General features: G+C 38.0%; 1 protein-coding gene across 9 annotated transcripts in view; it reads right to left on the bottom strand.

The window, feature by feature from the left end:
* The window catches only part of ephb3b (eph receptor B3b), a 98,056-nt gene that overhangs the window by 27,535 nt on the left and 49,555 nt on the right, over positions 1-20,966 (bottom strand). For all 9 annotated transcript variants that reach the window (XM_088350113.1, XM_088350105.1, XM_088350106.1 and 6 more), the window contains exons 2-7: positions 18,307-18,371; positions 12,335-13,007; positions 6,932-7,087; positions 5,176-5,511; positions 1,977-2,101; positions 1,215-1,377 (exon numbers count right to left, since the gene is read on the bottom strand). In XM_088350113.1, the coding sequence (XP_088206239.1) occupies positions 1,215-1,377; positions 1,977-2,101; positions 5,176-5,511; positions 6,932-7,087; positions 12,335-13,007; positions 18,307-18,371 (1,518 nt within the window). The remainder of the gene's footprint in view (positions 1-1,214; positions 1,378-1,976; positions 2,102-5,175; positions 5,512-6,931; positions 7,088-12,334; positions 13,008-18,306; positions 18,372-20,966) is intronic.

Genomic DNA, 20,966 nt, shown 5'->3' with positions numbered 1-20,966 from the left:
ATGGTGTAAATGTAACCTGTGCAGTCTTTTGAAACATTTTGTGATTAAGGGCGTCACAAAAAAACGTGACTTGACTTGACTTGATCTGAGCGGGCACATTACAACCCAGGGGCCAAAGGGGTTTTATTATGACCCGCTTAACCAAGAGTTTTAAAAAATTGCTTCTAAAAATATGTTCTTTAGGTGCCACTAGGTGTCTCTGCCCTTAAAAATATATATATTTACACTGCACCAACATTCAAATAGGTTCATCTGCATTTTCATTGCTTCCTCATTTAATTCATCAATATATTTATCAAATGCAATGTTTTTTAATGCATATTATCAAAAGGCTTTAAAGTATCATTGGATGGAGTAATAATAGTCTGTTTGCAATAATCTGTGATCTCCTTGTGATTAAAGGCTATACAAATAAACGTGAGTTGACTTTATTTGAATTCCAATTTGATTAAATGTTGTATTCATAAAAAAATACATATATATATATATATATATATATATATATATATATATATATATATATATATATATATATATATATATATATATATATATATATATATATATATATATATATATATATATATATATATATATATGTTTATGTATATGCCTGCATGTATCTTAATTCATAAATAAGTATAAGGAAAATAATATATATATTTTTTCTATATTTATTGCCCAAGTATCAGAATCAGACAATCAAAGAAATTATTTATTTCTCCTGACCCGGTCCTGCCGTCAATTTTGATAACCAAATATGGCCTACCACTGCAAAGACCAACACACTTTATAACAGTGTTTCTCAACTCGAGGGTTGGGACCCAAAATTGTGTTGCCGAACTATTTTTAGTTGGCCATGGGCCGTTTCTTTGGCAAACAAATACTAAGCAGAAAAACAAAAGGTCAATTAAAATCTACAGTATCTTTAGTATGTGGCTATTTCAGGAGTATATGGTATTTGAAGTCTTTTTGGTTTTACTAATCAACTTTTTTTTTGTTAATAAAAAGGAAAGAAAAAGACAAAAGGAGAATATATTCTACTATCACCGATTCAAACGGCACAATTGTTTCATTGAATGCATTTGAAAACAGGAAATTATTTCTTGATTTGGTTTGCAGCTTTTCATTAGGGTGGAATGGTGGGTTCTGAAATCAAAGCATTTGAGAACCAGTGCTACAGAATAAGAAAATAAAACATTGAAATTACATACTTTGCAGGTTAGTACTGAAGTCGGCTGGGCTGCTATAACGACCATATCCAGCAACTGTTCGAGCACGGACTTGCACCACATAAGGCGTACCAGCCTTGAGACCCTCCACACGGGCATTGCTCCGTTGAGCCGTCATTGTATGAGCAATGGCTTCACCCTTGTCCTGCAGAGAGACACACACAAAGAATAAAATAAGTGAAAAACACCTCAGGAAACGCCACTAGAGATCCCCTGTTTGTCTTATTAATCCACATCGCACTTGGATGAGCAACCATTCCAACACGGCCGACCAATTCCACTTTGTTAACTGAAGAAAAGGGAATGAAAAAGTAAGAAGCAGACATAGTGGGACGCGCTAGAACTGGCTCGCTAATCCGTCGGGACGAGGGGAAGACAACAAACAGCAGATATACACTGAACGTCTTTGTTTACTCCCTGAGGCACTTCCAGTCACAGTACTGTGCACCCCTGAAAAATAATTTCTAATGGAAGGATAGGGGGACCACTTGGAGTATAATACTGATGGAAAACGGGGACACGAGGAACGCAAGCTAAGACAAAATGGAAGAATAATAAATACTCAGGCGGGGAGAGACTGAAGAGCACAATTATTTGGTGAGAATTACGTGAACAAAATTGGAGAAACTATGACTTTCTTTGTGGGGACTGTTTGTTTAACTGCACCAACATTGTTTCCCTCATTCATTAATGCGTATTGTCAGCGAAATTGGATTGAATTAGAGGATTTACATTTTTGCTTACCTTCTCATGGTATTTAATCTCATAATCCAAAATGATTCCATTGGGTTTTTCTGGTGGCAGCCAGGACAGGCTCATGGTGCTCGCTGTGGCTGCCATGAGGTGGACTGTGGGTACTGCGGACGGAGCTGTAGAAACAAAGCGACAAACGTATGTTAGTTTTTCATAGGTGGAGAAATAGGAGAGGGTAACAAAACATTAAAATCCAATGTTACGATGTGCATGAATGTTGTTAAGGCGTGATCTGTAAATCTGACTCACTCTACTTCTTTTGCTACCTAACTATAACGCTGTGACTATAAGTCTTAAAACTTATCTTTTTCCAAACCCAAACCGGCATTTGACTTTTTGTAGTCTGTCAAAAATAACTTTTTATTACAATTGCAGCACAGTATAACCCCTCTGTCTTATAGTTTCAGCCCCCACAGGCTTCCCATTCTTGTTAAAACGGGATGCAAACCCGCTTTTTGTTCTTTTATCCCCCACTCTTGCATTTTTTTCCGACTCCAAATCCATCTTGTGTCTGGGGCCAGGGATCCTTCTGTTCCTCCACTCCCCTCCTGGCTCCCTAAAGCTTTTATTTTTTAGCCTTTTCTGTCTCCCTTCCCTGAAAGCCCACCCTATCACAGACCTCCACCACACCTCTTCCTTTCTAACAAGACAATGCTTTCAGGGTAGATTCCCTGCTTACTCCTGCTGGGGGATTAGGCTCTGTCCTGCGGGAGCAGATGTAGAAGTAACCGCAGAGGTGGCCTCTGTGGCTTATCACCACCCTTGTATTTATTTTGGTTCTTAAAGTTGAATGCGCATGTGGGGAAGGTCTTAGGTCTACACCGGTAATAATCTAATCACAGATGATCCACCCTTGCCCCTTTTTTCCTCCTGCTCGGATCTGACCGAGGCTTCTATGAATGGACGCTGGGTTTGATGATTTCTAGTGCAGCACCCCTCATAAAACAACGAAGGGGCTATCATAAGAGACTATAGAACCCAATCCAAGCCTCAAAAAGAGAAGGCATTCCCATGGCATCTTTGAGAAGAGCAGGGGCTCAAGGGTAAAGGACAAGATCACAGAGAGAAGATGACGAAGGGGGATGGGAGCACAACTAATCCTTTATTTTGTCTAAGCCCACAGAAAAAGCAAATTTAACCAAGTCACTAAATATATCCAAAGCTTAATTTCAAATGCCAGAGAAAACCTTAACAAAAGCCATTCCGAAAGCCTGAAGACTTCTCAAGACTATAGACCATTGAACAAACCAAGCCAGATTGTCCCATTATGTAATTTACCTTGAAATGCAATATATTGAATTTCAAAGACCTGCGATCTTCTCGGCAAACACAAACAAAACAAAAGAATGACTGATTCTGTTGACCTAGTTACTGCTGTTGCCGGAGGCTGGTTGAACAGTGGCTTGGGAACAGTTGGCTACTAGAATATTGAGGGTTCAACATGTCGAACACAATTTTAGCTGATACTTTGAGAATTTGAGTGGGTGTGAGAAATGCCCTTTGCTAAGTACTTCTTTTGGACAACCAAGTTTTAAACAGGTCAAACTCACTTAGGTCATGTGTGCGTGTTCATGTGTATAATGTATTGACATACAGATAGAAAATATTCAGCATGGTGGGTTTAAAATGTTGATCAATGTCTTCTAAAATTATCAACTTGTTTAATTTTGCCGTTGGCTGCCTTCTATATATCGTAACACAAACTAAGTGATCCACTGCCTAATGTTGCCAGTTTGGTTAAGTGAGGCTTTTTGTTGTTTGTTAGGATTATGCAGTATTCAGAAAAAGTAGAGCTTGATTTTCTTTTTCACCCACTTTATTTACAGCTTAGGGTGCAGGTCAAACATAGCATCCAATTAAAACTGGAGTGTCAAACTCATTAGATTTTAGGGGCCACTTTCATCCAAATAATATCTCAAGTGGGCTGGACCAGTTTGTCCATGGCCTCATAAGTTATAAATAACGACGGTCAAAAAAGTTATAAGCCTTTTTTGGGTTGCAAATCATTTTTAGTGCAGTCTGGTAATGTTTTAATAGTTTTGGTTATCTAATTGCAGAATAATTAACATTTCTTTCCAAAAATAGACTGCATTGATTTTATCATTATGGTTATTAGGATTATTTGTCTATTGTGATAGTAAATCAATGTTAACCGAATTTAGGATTTCTTAACTAAAATCTTAAAACAGGGGTTGGAAACCTTTTTGACCCAATGAGCCATAAAAGTAAAAATATTTAGGTTTTTATTTTATTTGAGAGAGAGCCACATCATATGGCTTAAGACAAAATTTAACAAAACCACTAAACCCGCTAAACAGATAAAAGCTAGTTATTTAGCACAAATGTTTTTCACTATGTGACATTTTATGATATGATAAAATCTATGAAATAATAAAAATGCAACAGCCTGTGTTTCATATCAAGATAAATTTACCACTTGAAATTGGTCTCCCTCTCACAATTACTAAAGTGTTAAAGCTCATTTTGACCATCATGTTTGTCCTAGTTAATGGTTTCCAAACAAGGTGAGAGCAGTGTTTTTTTGCAAAAATGTTACAAAATACAGCGCGCTGTGTGTATATAGCCCCGCTCATTCCTATCGCTCACTGAATCAAACTTCTCTGGGTGCTTTGCTGGAATTTTGGGGTGTTTACAGTATCTTCTGTGGGTTTTCATCAGAGTGTCTCAACAGTTAACATACATTCCTAAATGAGTTTCCAGTTAAAAGATTCCTTAGAGACGTACAGTCAAACGGGGTCTGTTGGTGTGACATCTTCATTGTAAGATTGAGACTGGATCAAATCACTTACAGATACTGAGTTTTCCTGGATTTGCATGTGCCAAAGACTATTGAGTAAATAACTGCAAGAGGTACATTTTATCTCGGAGCAAGATGTACTCATAAGAAGAGCCATATGTTCCCGACCCCTGCCAAATAAGAGTTTTCTTTTACTCTAATATATGTTAAATGTTGTTCATGTCTTGTCCATTTGACTCTGGTTTCCTTAATACGTTTTACTACTTATCAAACTTAGAACTGGTCTAGTAACCTTTCTTCCCTCTGTCTAAGAGCATAGGTGCAACACAAGCGTATAAACGGTTACATCACCCAGCTATGCTAGCTATGAGGCTTGTTTGTTAATCCCGAAAATAAGGTCATGTGACCTCAGAACTGCACAGTTGCACCTACCGGCTTGATTAGTGGTGATGTTGACAGCAGAAAACTGAGGTGTGTAGGGGCTTTTGTTGGAAACTCCATTGACCGCCTGAATCTCAAAGCTGTACTGGGTGTGAGCTTGTAGGTTGCGCACCGCCACCCTGCGCTGGGTCAAACCCAGGTGGCGCGGCGAAATATCCACATTGTCGTCGCAGCGGGAGCACACTCCCCGTTCGGGCAGACACTTTTTACAGATGACATTGTAGAAAGTGTCGTCCCGGCCGCCCATGTCACGAGGTTCGCTCCATTCTAAGACGAGAGAGGTTTCGTTCACGCTGGAGATGACGTTGCGAGGGGAGGATGGAACAGCTGCAAAAGACATGACAGGATGAGAGAAATAGGTTGTAAGTGAGGAGTCTTGATTATATATTGCTTATGTATCAAATATATCAAACAATCATTGTTTTGTCCCCACCAATATTATTTGATCACTTAAAAACAAAAAGCCAATGTCCCCACCAATGCCAATACCAAACACACGCCCTTGAAGTGAGTGGTACCTCAATTTGAAAAACTATTTTGAATTGAATGCCATTTTGTGTACAAGAAACAGTGATTCTTCCCAGAATGCAAGGAAAATTGTGTTTTATAAAAGTAGGCATAGTGTGTCAAAAAATAAAACATGGTGAGATAGAGTTCTCTTTGAAGGCAGCTGTGCCAGGACGATAAGGTTTCAGATAAGAGTGGGAACACAAGCAGAAGTGTTTGCCTTCTGTGTGTCCTGGTGGGAACAAACCTCTGTTCCTATCATTGATAACACTTCCTGATGACCCTAAAATCCACATAGGAGACCTTAAACTGAATTGAACTGTCCAGCCACTTCTCACTTTAGAATCAACAAGCCCATTTAAAGACAGGTGGATATACCCTACCATTTAAAATTTTGGGTCACTTAGAAATGTCCTTATTTTTGAAGGAAAAACCACTGCTTTTTTTTTCAATAAAGATAACATAAAACTAATCCAAAAAAAAAACATCCCATACATTGTACATGACTATTTTAGCTGCAAATGACTGTTTTCAATAGGTGTATTCAGGCCAATTGCAGCCACCAGCGCTCAAGTGTTCTAATAGGACATTGCGTTTGCTAATTGGGTTAGATAGCTTTGGATGATTAGGAAACGCGTGTGCTATTACGTCTGCACAGCTGCAAACAGTTTACCTGCTTAAAAAAGCTATACAACTAACCTTCCTCTGAGATAGTTGAGAATCTGGAGTGTCACATTTTCAGGTCTGATTAAACTGGCCAGATAAGGAGAAGGTTCATGTGAAACTCGACAGTCAGTCCTTGTTCTAAGAAATTAAGGCTTTTCCATGCAAGAAATTGGCAAGAAACTCAAGATCTTCGACAACAGTGTTTACTACTCCTTTCATTTAACAGCCCAGACAGGCTCTAACCAGAGAAGAAATAGAAGTGAGAGACCCGGCTGCACAACCAAGCAAGCGGACAAGTACATTAGAGTCTGAGTTTAAGAAATAGACTCTTTATAGGTCCTCAACTAGTAGCTTGGATAAATAACACCTGCAAGACACCAGTGTCAACAGCTACAGTGAAGAAGCGACTGAAATGCTGGCCTTTAACTTAGGGTTTTGAAGAAAAAACAATATCTGAGACGCCCAACAAAAGGCAGACATGATATGTGAACACAAACATTGGACAACTATTTGGTCAATAAAAGTGAGACTTTTTCATGGAAAAGACAAAATTGTCTGTGTGATGGTCACTTACTTGTGCATGAGGAGTCGGGCGTGTCCGTGTCAGAGCGGTAGTAACCGTTCCGGCAGGAGCAAACGCTGGCCGCTCCGGATGTAGCACGGCTGTTTGCGGGACAGGGCAAGCAGAAACCTTCGCCTTGTTTGTACTTGAAGGTGCCGGGGCTGCATGCTAATGTGGAAAACCAAAAGCAAAAGTGTGACTGATCCTGATTTACTGAATCCTGATTTACTGAAACCTGAGAAAAATTTCAATTATTTTTGGTCATTCAAAATAAATAACGATCATTATCTGTTTGAGGTTAACAAACATTTTTAAAAGATCATCATTAGATTTCACATCCATGATTTTGGAATCACATAGTGTACATTTCTAATACGGTTTGTGATCGCATGACTTGCGTTATAGCTTTAGAAATTGGTTAAGCGCGTATTTGTGTGGGTGTTGAGTGTGTTGGAGTATTTTCACACGACTTTGGCGGGAAAATGCTGGTGTTCTCATAAAGTCACCGAAACTCAGCTCTCAACTCTTTTAACAGAACCAGGGTCATACAGTGGTAACCCATTTTTTGGGAAATATATACATCTGTATAAGTCACTAAATGAAAATGGAATCGGATCAAATATAAATATAATCATCAAGCACATTTTATACAAAAAAAAAATCATACTCACACACAGCCAGATGCAAAATCTGAGAACTATTTCAACAAATATAGCGGGGTTCATACAAACCATGCGAGGCCATTTCTTTAAAACAATTTAAATACTTGGTCTTAGACCTATATTAAAGCTTTTTATATTAAGTTCTTTATTTTAATGTTGTCTTAATTAATCAATTCTAAAAACGATGTTTTTGTATGCAGAAAAATAAGCATTCCTTTATCAATTGTAAAAGTACGAATCACATATAAAAAAGTTATTTTTGTGTTTACTATTGGACACCTGCAAAGGAGACTGCATTGTATGCAAGTTTGTTATTTTGACTATACTTGCGGACTATTGTTTGTTGTTTTGACAAATGTGAACAGTTTACACCGTTACAACTATCGGCCAATCATTTTGCTGTTCTTTCTTTCCACACCCTTTATGACGGATGAGTTTTTCTAACCTAGACACCGAGTATAAAGAAAAAGCACAGGGTAGGGACTTTAGAACATTTAGAACATTACTCTTTGTTTGGGCTCGCTCCCTTGTTGTCCGTGCAAGTTCAAAATCCATTGATGTCGTCTCTCCTAACTTGGAGTGTCTACTAAACTTTAAACTCATCAAAACCTCATGGATTTACACAATTGTCAAGTAAAATCTTACAGATCCATTTTGAAAAGTGTATAAGCATAAAATTATTATTTTAAGTGTCATTTTTTTAAATGTTAATGTATTTGACAAGTAAAAACAAGTATACAATAAGGTGAATGATTATTTTTAAAAGCATAATAGTGTTAGTAGGTGACAACTTTTGTGTTGGTAATAAACATGGGAAACAAAACGTCTATTAAGCAGAAGGATAATCATTTTGCCTTTGTTTTTTGTTTTTTCTAACGTTGGGAGAAAACGTTCCTTGAAATTTGCCTATCATGGGTTCTTTATAGACCCCTGCAATAAATGAGGGTTCAATGTATCTCCTTTAGCTCACCATTTCCCCCCTACACACTCTCATCTTTACTCTACCCCCACAACTCATTTAATTCTAATCTGAAGGCCGTTCCTCTCATTAATACACCATCCGACTCGCAGCAAGGACGCGCGCATTCCTATTAATCGATGAGCCTCCTCTCCCCTTTCCTTTCCACCCATTCGCTTTGCTATTTCTTTTTCTTTCCGCGCCACCCTTTTCCAATTTTCACCATTGCTTTTAATCAGCTTCTTAAGCTCTGTGTTCTGCATGAGAGGATAAAACACTGGAGAGTGAGGCAGGAAGGAGGGGAACGCTTGCGGGATTAACATTTTCATTGCCTTCACATCTTCTCCCTCTCATTTTTTTTCCTCCCAACTACTCTTGTCTCTTTCTTTCTCCTTCTTTAGTTGGCTCCTTAGGGGAAACTGGATAAAAGGCAAGGGATGACCTCTTTACTGGCAAAAATGATTGATCAGCACTTTGAAACATGGGGAAAAAGCTTAATTTAATGGGGACGGTTCCTCAACCTCTTTGATTTGGGTAACATGTTGAAAATCCCATACTTCCAACTCCCATTAGTTGGAAAAATTGCTTTTAGTTCTCTTTGTATTTGGTGTGAACTCAAATGAACCTGCAGCCAACTGGTGGTCACCGTAAGGAGCCGCCTGCTATATGTCAAGGTCGTTTTTATGTGTTTATCCAGCGCTACTTCCTTTTAGCTAGTGGTGTGGATAACTTTGATTAATGGTTGAGGAGCAAACACACTCAGCGTTAATGTACACGACTGGGCCAACTGGCGGCCATGTGCTAATATTGAGTTTTGGGGAAAAGGAACGCGGCAGCAAGGGTAATAAGTCGTCTGCTGCTCGGGACCTTCGACCTTTTAACAGGAAGTCTAAACCAAAATAAATCAAACTAGGAAGCCCTGGTGAGAGAAAATTTTGTGCAGCCGGATCCAACTCTGAGTTTTTGTACCAAGTTATCTGTTTTTTGAGTCTAATTTCACGAATCTAATTTAATTTCTTACTCCAATTGCACGAATAGTTGACAGCATAGAATATAATATAATTTATTGTCATTGTAACAGGCGAAATGCACAAGTAAATTAAAAAGTGCAATCCTGATGGTGCTAAAACATACAAAATAAAATATCACAATTTAAGATAATAAGTTAAGCGTAAACATATAGAAATAAGAAACATTAAATGAAAAATAAACTTTTTCTTTTTTAAGAACTGAATCATCCCTTGTCATCTTTGCACATTCCCAAACAAGCATTTTACAGCATTGCGAGTGAGTTTTGCCCTAGGGCAAAAACTGTTTCTCTATGTATTAGTTCTAGACTTCCTGGTCCTAAGTTGTCTCCCTGAGGGCAGAAGTTCAATATGACACAAACGGAATATGTTGGTATAAGTAGGCTGTACCGATTACCCGGCTGGATAATGGTCACACATGGAAATGCAGTAAAAGGTTTTAAAATGCTTCAACAATAAGTGCTCTACTAGAGTGTAAGGGACAATATAATTTAATGAATATTTGCTAAAAATCTAACATTTTAATTGAATTGAATTGTCTTTATTGTCATTGATAACAACATAGTGAACATTGTTGCAATTAGATTAGATATGCCACTCCAGGATAAACAGGTAATAAAGGCTGAGTAGAGAAATATAAATGAAATAATGCCAGGGTAGACAGGTAAAAGTAAAAATGTACTGTATACTATAACAGTAAACATGTACTACTAAAGCTTCCTCTTCCTAGTTCGTGGGTAAACATTTTATACTGTATCCCCAGTGTGCTAAGAACTTTGATATGTTTAGTGTTTAATATTTAGTGGATCTATTCATATGATTGGTGTATAGTGTAAAGAAGAGGTGAGCCGTCTCTTTTGAAATGAAAGTGGAATAAGAAAGTTTGATGCGGTTGAGAAAATGGCCGGAACACTTTTTTTCGGCCAATTTTGCCTCATTTCGAGGTTAACCGATGCTGGAATACAGCCAGCTAGTCACTTTCTTACACTAAAAGGAGAGTCCATCTAATTTGGTTGTACTTTTTGGTAATGACGATTAAGAGCATCCATTAAGAGCATTCATTCAATTGCAATTCTGTGTTGTGTGTTTTTATGTGTAAATCAATAGTTGTTGTTTTTTTTCTTACAGTCGTATACTCTAAGTTGGGAAGGACTTCCTTTCGAGGTAAGTTTAACCCTTGGGGTCTTTTATGAATGTGCGATGGTACTTCGCGGATTTTCACTATTCACAAAGGGTTTTGGTCAACATTAACCGAGGGATTAATCTACATAAAATATATGACAACATACTATTATTTGGGGGTTTGCCTCATAGTGCAAAAAATACAGTATTTTTTTCTGTATGATTTCAAAAGTTGACCTCACAAAGTGTTAATAAAAATAGTCTGTATGCTAGTAAAAGGAAAAATTGATGATGCAGCCCTTGTATTGGATTGAAGTCAATTTCACCGTGCAGTCTACTGAACCCTAACTGCTGAAAATGCACAAAGCGTGCATACACACAAGCAACCCTCCGTCACCGCCTCTCGTCAATAACGTTGGCGTCTTCCCTGCCCTTATCTCATCCTACTGTCTCCATTTGTCCCACACCAGCCAAGCCTAATTTTACGCCCCCGTACCCCCGGACGCACACTTTCCATTTATCCTTCCCCTTCCCCGCTGTCACCTGCACTCTATCTCGGCCGAGACCTCGCTTGGCTAAATTCACCTTGCTCTCAACCTCTGCAAACTGTCCGCGTTTTGCATCGGGCCTTGAAAGTATCATCAGGGACATCCCTGCTTTCATGAATAGGCAGCCTCGACAGCATTTCCATTTATTTAGCAACGTGCCTGGATCAAGCTCGGCCAGAAGGGCAAACTCCTGCTGACAATGTCAGGATTTGTATCCCTTGCAGGCACTATTATGAACCTATTTATATATATATATATATATATATATATATATATATATATATATATATATATATATATATATATATATAGGCCAGAATTTTAAAGTACATCTCATATATTGATATTATTACATTATTGTGCAATGATTGATCAAACGCAAAACATTGCTGACCAAAACCACAAAACATTGTATGCCACAGGAATCGAGCCAGTGAGAGCGCCAAATCCTAACTAGTAGACCACCAGTGAGAGAGATAATATAGGAAAAGGCATTTTACGTGATCTCATTATCACACTATTTTTACTCACAGTACTTGAGACAAATTTTAGAGGACAGATAAAACAAAGTAATCCTGAAAAATATAAGTAATATGAATAAAAATAAATATAATAAAATATAATAAAAATATGAATAAAAGTCAATTTCATCTTTTGATACACCAAATAAATTTCAGTTTTTTTCCATGCTCGGGGGCCCTTTTTAGCACGAATTTTGCCAACAACATAATCAAAAAAATAATTCAATAAATAAAATGAGAAAACCAATTTTCTACACAGGCAATGTGTTTTTTCACAGTCTTGTGCTCTTGTTTTGGTTGGTTGTTGTCCTGGCTAAGAAAGTCTCTGAGCGTGCTAGTCTTTCTGTTCAATTATTTATCTAAGTTTAATACATTTTACAAAATAATTATGCTGAACACTTAATCTCAATTTTTAACTCAACATTTTAAAGTTCTTTATTATGTTGCGCAAAAAAAAGTATCGACCACTAGAACAAGAACATTTTACTTGAAAATATACATTTTTTAAAAAGTTTTCAAGATTTATTTTTTCAGTTCTTATCCAGGTTTTAACACCATTTTTGCAGTTTTACTCACCTTGGCATTGCGTATCTTTCATAGCTGGTTCAAAACCAGACGAACAGGTGCAGGCACCCACAGGAACCATCCATTCCCCGTCTCCATTGCAGTACAACTTCAGTGGCACAGACACCTCCAAGGCATTAGGGACGCAGGTTCCGGGCGCAATGACCAAAGAAGTTGCCTCAGCTCCAGTCGCTGTTTCTGGAAAAACTGCAAAGTTTGCAATAGTCGTGGAGCACTTCTTATAAAAAACCCTGACTGAGATGAGAGACATGCAGGCGCCGAGGTCCTGGAAGGCCAAGTAGAACCCAGCTTTGGACAAGGGCCCGAAACTTCTGACTTTCGTGTTAACCAGTCCTGAGTCCAGCTTGGAAAAGCTTGTGTCTGGGGCAATCGTGTCCACTTTCACATAAGGGTTTTCCATCCAGAACGGACTGGTTGCGGTGGCTGAGTCCGAGTCAGATTCGTAGTAAAAGAGGTTGAATGTCTCCTTGCAGGAGCCGGGGATGTTTGGGATGCTATTGCAATCTCGTACAGTGAATTTCATCTCCACATACACGCGCAGGACGTCCTTTCTTGGGATAAAGTCACTGCGTAACCAGTTGTTCTGGTTGAGTTCTCTTACATTACATACTTGGTAAGTCCGGATGGGATTCATGGCATCGTCGTAGCCACTCACTTCTTCCCACTATAAAGTAAGAAAGAAACAGGTTAGACCAGATTGTTATATTATTTGTTGATATGTGTACCTTTAAGCCATATCTTGGCATTGCAGAACTAGCCAGAAGGGATGCTATTGAAAAGCATTATTTCAACATAATAATAATAATAATAATAATAATTTCCTTTGTATTGTCATTCTTTGTAACAATGTACACAGAACGAAATGTCGATACACCTGACCCGTTGTAGCGAATCGATGCAGCCGCAGCCAACAGAGGGCGCCGCCATTATACCAATTAGGTATGTCTCGGCCGAGGCGCGAACCAGCGACCTCCCAGTCTCAAAGCGGGCACACTACCATCTAGGCAAACATATTCATCGGAGTAACTTAGAAAAACGTGAATCTTTGAAGCAGCACCTAACAGCTTTCCATTTTTGTCAACTATGTATAAAACCCAATGGACAAAAGCAATTGTGTTCCAGACCGGATTTCCCCATTGAGAACCTAGAACCAACTTCCAAATGAGCAAAGAGACTAAGACGCTGCATCTGTAATCAAATCCTACAGCCCTGAGCTCATAGTTCATCCGGTTCTTGTCTCATTTGGACTCAACAACCGATGAGGAGAAGATGGGATCAGGGAAAGGTAGCACTAATAACCATGATGAAGATATTACATGTGGTGAACAATGGTAAGTGAAAAACCATTTTTTATGATATTAAGGAATATGTCAACAATAAAGGCCTTACAGGTGAGAACCAGGAAAGTTTTGTGTTCATATTCGGCCGGTTTGTTTGTTTGTACATGATTCAAATTGAATCGTTTCTTCCGGCGCCGTCACGAATGGCAGCCACTCCAGAAGCTCCCGTGTTATTTTCGATTGTTTTCGATTGTTTTCAGCTCAGGGATGCTGCTGGAAATGTGAATTTCCCTTCGGGGATGAATAAAGTATCTATCTATCTATCTATCTATCTAACTATAAAGAAGGCTATTGCTGCGTCTACATAACTCACACAAGCAACCCTGCCGAGCCTATATCTCAGTTCCAATACCTATGTAATGGATGACCTGGAGCTATACTTTGTGGGAAACTGCTACATGTGTCATTGTTGTATTTTAACCATCACAGAGCTATGGCTTAACCTGAGAATTCCCGATGCTTGCATGCAGCTGGCCGGCCGCTCTGCTCGCCAGTGGCTCTTTTCATCGCTTCTTGCACAGATGACTCGGATTTCGTTTTATTATTATAAAGTTATAATAATAAAGACCATTCATTCATAGCACTTATGTTAAAGTGAATAAAGCCCATTCAAATGCTTTCGGCATCTACTTTGGGAGTGTTATTATTTGAAAAAGTAATATCTTGCTAGTATAACACAATATACAGAGCCAAGGGTATCTACATAACTATATGTGGTTGAGAGATCCCCTAGTAAGAGTTAACGTTCAGTTTAGATACAATTACAGCTACCTAGTGCTACTACCTGTTTATAGGGATAATACATGCTGCTTGATAGCCAATTAGGCTTGAACCAAAGTGCAATATTTTTAACATCCTCTAACAGGAAAACAGCTTACCTCCTGTGTGTTTCTTTCCATTTCATCTTTCAATAAATTACCCTCAGGGTGAATTACTCAGGACAAAACTGGATTCAAATTTCTTAAACTTTGATTACCGCCTCGATTAAACGAGGCGACGCAAACGAGGCAGTAAAACACTTTCGTGTGAGGCGCTGCAATCTAATGCAATTTCCCGTCGCGAATGAGGACACCGCAATTAAACGGTCTCGCTTCAAACGACGATTCCTGTGAGTATCGTGCTTCTGCACGGGGGTATGTGCTGGGGACCAGTTCTGCTTTTCAGCGTGTGTTCGTTTGCTAAGCTTAGCTATCATTTATTTTCACAGCAAATTTAAACCATAGAGGCAACACCGAATGGTTTATCTGGTCATGTTATGGTTTAGTCGTTAATCCTTAAAGATGAAGAATGTTGCTTATCTAAAGCATCAGATTGACCTTTCGACATTTGTATTGTTATAATTGTGCAAGATAAGGAGAAGTGAACAAAGAGAGGTCTTATGTGATACTAAATTCAAACTACTTGGTAATTGAGTTTGCATAGAAACATGGGAACCTTAACACTGGAGTTAGTTATATATTTTTCTTTTAAGGTCTGTGCATTCCAATTAGGGCTAAAATTCAGATGTGACAAAATACAGGGCTATTCATCTAAGACCCAAAAGGCTCCAATGGAGAGCAACTATATGGCCATTGTCTGGCCCCCGGATTAAAAGTACCTTCTGGCAAGTAGCAAGGACTGCAGATGAAAAGAGCCCTGTGGTTTTGTGGAAATAAACAGTAAAAAGAACAGAATACATTCCCATGCATGTCAGGCTCTTAAACCTTACTCTTTGATTACAGACATAACTGTTTCCCCCTTAATTGGAAACTGATACCAGACATCGTTAACATGCCAATACCATCCTTATTTACCCTCCAATAATCATTTTGTGATCATAAACTACACATTTTTTTATGAACTGAAAATGCTAGGTTAAATGCTACATTGCCATGTATGTTTTTCTAGGTCAAGTATTTTTTTTGTGGAATTACATATATCAATTGTACTGATAAAAAAGGGTATCCGACAAGGCTCAATATCACTGATAAACTGTTCATCAATCTCTGGTGTTGACTAAATCTCCACAATTTGATGTCATTAAACAAGTGCTGTTTTGGAAATGAAGCTTTCACAAAGATTCTAAGTAGAAAAACAAAATTGAATGATGTCGCCACAGGACCCCCTGCATACTGCACCATATGTCTGTTTTTATTGGAATTGCAATGCCAAGAGTGGGCAAGGGGGAATTTTGTGCAGTTTTTGTTGTGTTGTGCAACATTGTAAAACAAGACAGAGACGTCGTGACTCAGACAAGCCAGGAGAGCCTCTCAGGAAAGTGTAGTGTTGTCTGTGAGTGGACGATCTATTTAAGGACTATTTTTTTACTTTTTTTTTTGTTTGTTTTTAGAAATGACATTTCTCTCTTGTGCTTTGTGGTCTCTGGATTTCACTCAGTCACTACTACTACACTCCTATGAAACAAGTATTTTCTAAAAACAAATTAAGAAAAAATAATAATTCTGTATGCTAAGAGAAACAATACGCACATTTGATGGCGATGATCTTGTATACTGTAAATCAGAGGTCCGCAGGATGATTGTGGCCTTCAAGATAATAGTTTGAGGCCCTCACCTTAATATGAAACTTGAATGTAAAAGTATTAAGCAAATTATAACTTGTTTATTACTGATGAGTCCTTTTTGTATTTCTTATTTTTTGTGGAGCATTTATTTTCATAAATGATATTTCAGAACGGTGGAATTTTTTTATCAGAGCTTTTCTGTTAGAAATCACCGATTTGGTCCCAAGTTGCCCAGACCCTGGCTCCGACGTCTATCGAGTAATTTTAATTTTAATTTGAGACCTCCGCTTAAAAGTGACTCTAGTTAAAACTCACCACTTGAACCTGCAAATTGGGTTTGTTTTTGAGTAATACATAAATAAATAAATAAAGGTTTCTACTTTGCAGATTGCTACGTTTTGCGAGGGGGTTCTTCATTAACCCCAATTACTGAGAGATTAATTTATTGGTATTTGGGGTTGGAAAAAATATGATCCAATTAAGGGGAGTTGAATATTAGATTTGCTCTGAAAAAAACCCTCAAAATTTTGCTTTTAAACTTAAAATGTTAGGGTTTAAAAATGAAATTGCCAAAGTCTTGTTGGTTCATTGACCACCAACGACCCTGTATTGTGGGTTTAAAACAAAATGATGAAAACTATGGAGCGTAAAAATCCAAATGTTTGGGGGTGTTGGTTTCAATGAAATGTCAAATCAAACAAAGTCACAGAATGGTACACATTTGGCTTGGACGTTATTTTACTAGACCAAACTTTTTTTTAGCATGCAATATTTTAAGAAACGGTTTCAAAATCTGAAAGTGCTCTGGTGACTGCCTGTCTTTTCCAAAGGAGCATCTGTGGCTCAGAGTGGTGTTTTTGAATTTGTAGACTATGTCCCATTGGTCTTTTCTGCGACATTGAAACTTTGATGGGGAGGCGGGCCAGGGACCAGGAGAAAAAGATGGACGACTGTGAGGAGTGGTGGGGGGTTTTGGCCATTTGATTGTTGCAGCTCGAGTAATCGGGCTCCATTAAGGGCGACTTGCTTGTTGTAAAAGAAAAAGCGAAAGAAGGATAAATAGGGTGGCTGACTTGGAACAGCTGGAAAGGAATTTTGCTGTCAGTGTATTGGGGTGTAAACAAAATATAAAAACGGGGGGCCCACTTTTCAGAGCACAAGGGCCACAATGAAAGGGCCACACAAAGGCATTGGGAGGAGTGGTGGTAAGCTTTGAAGTATGGTCGAGAAAAGGTCAAGACTGTGGGAGATTCAACTGTATGAGGAAGAACAATGCCAAGATATAGTTGAAATTACAATATAATTTCTGCATTTGATTTAGCAGAAAATTGAACCAAGAGGATTAAAAATATTTAATCTTTCCAAATGCTGTTGCTTGGACGTTTCACCATTTACCGATAAATTTGAACTGACACAACAGTTCCGAAAACAGATGGAGCTCAACACTTATTTGTAAATATGATAAAATGGCTCACGTTCTACATGACTCATAACCACTGAATTACAGATGGGATCAGGACTAAAAAATCCAGCCCGACCTGACCCGGGGCTACAGGTATTAAAGCCCGAGCCAGACCATTTAACTTGATTTGAAGGACTGAGCTCAAAGCAAACCTGACGTGTCATTTTATTTGTGAGGAATCAGGAGAAGGAGGGGTGACTTGGGTTTTTTATTACTTTCAAATCAATAAGAAAATTAGGGAAACAATTATATTTGTTCAACAGCTCCCCCTTGCATAGTATGGTGAATTGGTGCGGGTGTAAAACTACGTTCACGCAACTGCTAAAATAATTAAGTTAACGCGTTCAATGCCGAACTTGAAAATAATTTTTTACCATTGTTTGTAAATAAGATGTGTTATGCTAAAAAAATATCCCTTGTCATTATGATTGTAATACAGTAGGGTAGGCTACTGAAGTGGCCTAGATGATCAAACAGAATACTGAAAAACTATAGTAAGCTAAAAAACTTAAGTTCACAGGAAACATATAATTAAGATTTCAATTTTGAGTCTGAAAAGTATTTCACTAAACCTCAATTTACCAAATCAGTGCAGAAGACCAAAGTTGTAAAACGTGATTGTAAATGTGTATATGCATCTGAAAGAATTTAAACTCACCCCAGTTTCAGGGTGCGAAGTCCAGGCTAGTTCTGTAGTGGCCCACTTAGTGTCCATCAGTGTCTCTGCAAACAAACCAGAATATCCAGGTTAGAGAAACAATACAAAGGCTGTATGAAATCACTAGAAAACTATATTAGATTTACAGCTACTGTCATAAAACTTGAAGACTTTCGCTATGTTATGATCTAGTGGCGATAACATGAACGTCTAAGATATTGGTTCTCAACTGGTCTGACTTCAGGACCCACCATTCCACCCTGATTTCAAGACGTGACAAAATTGAAAAAAAAAAAAAAAATCAACTTCTGAAATTAGAATATAAAAAATATGCAGTTTACACAAGATATAGGAAAACATTCATTATTTTTTTAAACAAAACAAAATGACCAGCAAAACTTAAACGACTTGAAGTAATCCTTTTCTGTTTAAGGCTCAATTAGTTGCATTTTAATGAAATCCAACATGCAAAACATCAGTGGCTTTCACCCAAAAAATGAATTGACTTTCTCATTAATGGTAACCTTATGTTGAAGCTATTAGTAGTAGTTATGCATTTCTGATTTTATTTACCATAATTCTGGTTTATAGGGCGCACTCGATTTTAAGTTGCCCTGTTGAATTTCTGGCACATTTTGTATTTTTAGGTGCACCCTACAGTCCAGAAAATATGGTAGTTTGAATGTAATTTCAGATATTTGTTTCCTCTCTTTGAATTATTTTCCTGAGCAAATACCTGCGAGCCACTGAAAACAGGTCCGTGACACACTTTTGACCCACCAGTTGAGAAATACCGGTCTAAATAATCCAAAGTGTGAATAAAGAACAATTTTGTCAGTTAAGAAACTGAAGCGCTGTAAGAGCCTAAACGGAACAACCCCAGACAGACATCTCGGCGGTAGATCTGTGAAGTGGTGCGGACCAAGTTATTGCACCTCCTTGTTAAACTAATTAGCCCTAATTAGACCTGTGCTGGAACACAGAAACCACCAAGAAGGAAAAAGTTCTGCTTCTTGCACAAACACAGGCTTACAGTAACGGCTCGTAAAACTCGACATGATATACAAGCTGACAGAAGGCTTGAATGAGGGGCGATAAAGTTGGCTAACACAAAAGAACCGGCTTTATATGGGAACTCAGGTCAGGACTCTTCAAATGGTTTGCTTTCTGACAAAACAAAACACTTTAGCTTTTGACTTGCAAATAAACACGACACCATATGGTGGCTATGCTCACTGCTGCAAATACTCTATACTATAACCTCCATTACCCGGACTTACGCTTCATCCATGTTTTCTTTTTCAATGCTGCCAGATTTTTGCTAGCGGGGAAGGAAGAACATAAATGTAGAGGTTTTTTTTTCATAACCTAGACCTCGAGGCAAGAAATGGAGCCACTGATATTATTTTGACCACTGTGTTGCAGACAAAAGCATAACATCATAAAAAGGCCTTCTTAAATCCTTTATCCTTTTCTCACTATATTTTCAAATGAGTTACACAAATGGCCCACAAATTACAATACATGGATCAAAGCATTAAACCGTAAGTAAATTATTTTGGATACTGCATTCACATGTTTTTAACAACCATTCCAAAATAGTTTTAATACCACAGTCTTAAAAGGCCAATTATATACTGTATAAGGGATGTCCCTATTTTGGATCCTGTTTCCGACTCATTTAAGGAGGGTAACAAAACCTAGTGCCAAAACAATACTTATACATATACATTTAAAACCCCCAACATCTATTTTTTTATTCACTCTATACAGTATCCACTTTAATTTTCTTGCAGCATGTCCTTACAGATCCTGCTTCAAATCTATTCCACAAAAGGGAATATAGAGGTATGTGCCCCCTGGAACATGTTGAAAAAATATTGTTCCCAGTTCTGATCAAGACCACGTCTAATTTGCATCTTGTCAGTAGCTAGGTGATGGGGCTTGCTTTGATTACGGTATCGGATCAGGAAATTCCAAAGATAAAACCATATAAAAACCTACATATAGCAAACCCCCCCAAAGTATGCTGTGGTACATGTTTTTAAAAATCTTCTGATCACAACTCATTTAATTCCCTTAACGTTATTTTAATTTTTGATGGTAAATTTGTTACAATGTGCAGTTTTAAGCGTATCAGTATGTGTATAAAACCTGGAACTGGGTTAACAGACATGAAGTTAAAGGGGAAAAACAATGAAAATACCTTATTTAGTGAGTGCCTCGTGAAACAAAAACAAAATAATTTTAGTTACTGTAGAAAATGAAATGAGGAAATGAGCTGTATCAACATAGTGATGCTGTCAGTGCTTCACGGTTCGGATTGAAGTCGGGAAATTGTCTGCTTTGGCACTAAACTGGTGGTCTCAAATGTTTCTGTAGCCAGACATTTGATATTTTTCAATGTTTCAGACAACCTAGTTTTTAGCAATCATGTGTCAGAAACCACAATTTTGAATTCGTAAAAAGTTATAGAAGCTGCGATATTTAGCCTTCTAAATATATCTTACAAATGTTTTCTAAATCACATTTTTTTTACTTTTTCTCATATATCAACCTTATGTGAATGATTTTACCGTAAATCTCTAAGGAGCACTACAATATCCAGCAAATGCGAGTAGTTTAAGAGGTTCTGAGGCCAAGGAGGAACCAAATCAGGC

Source organism: Urocampus carinirostris, chromosome 12, assembly GCF_059441175.1.
Source record: "Urocampus carinirostris isolate Australia breed hairy pipefish chromosome 12, RoL_Ucar_1.0, whole genome shotgun sequence".
NCBI lineage: Eukaryota > Metazoa > Chordata > Actinopteri > Syngnathiformes > Syngnathidae > Urocampus > Urocampus carinirostris.
Note: the sequence above shows the minus strand (reverse complement) of the source record. Positions and strands in the feature narration are given on the sequence as shown.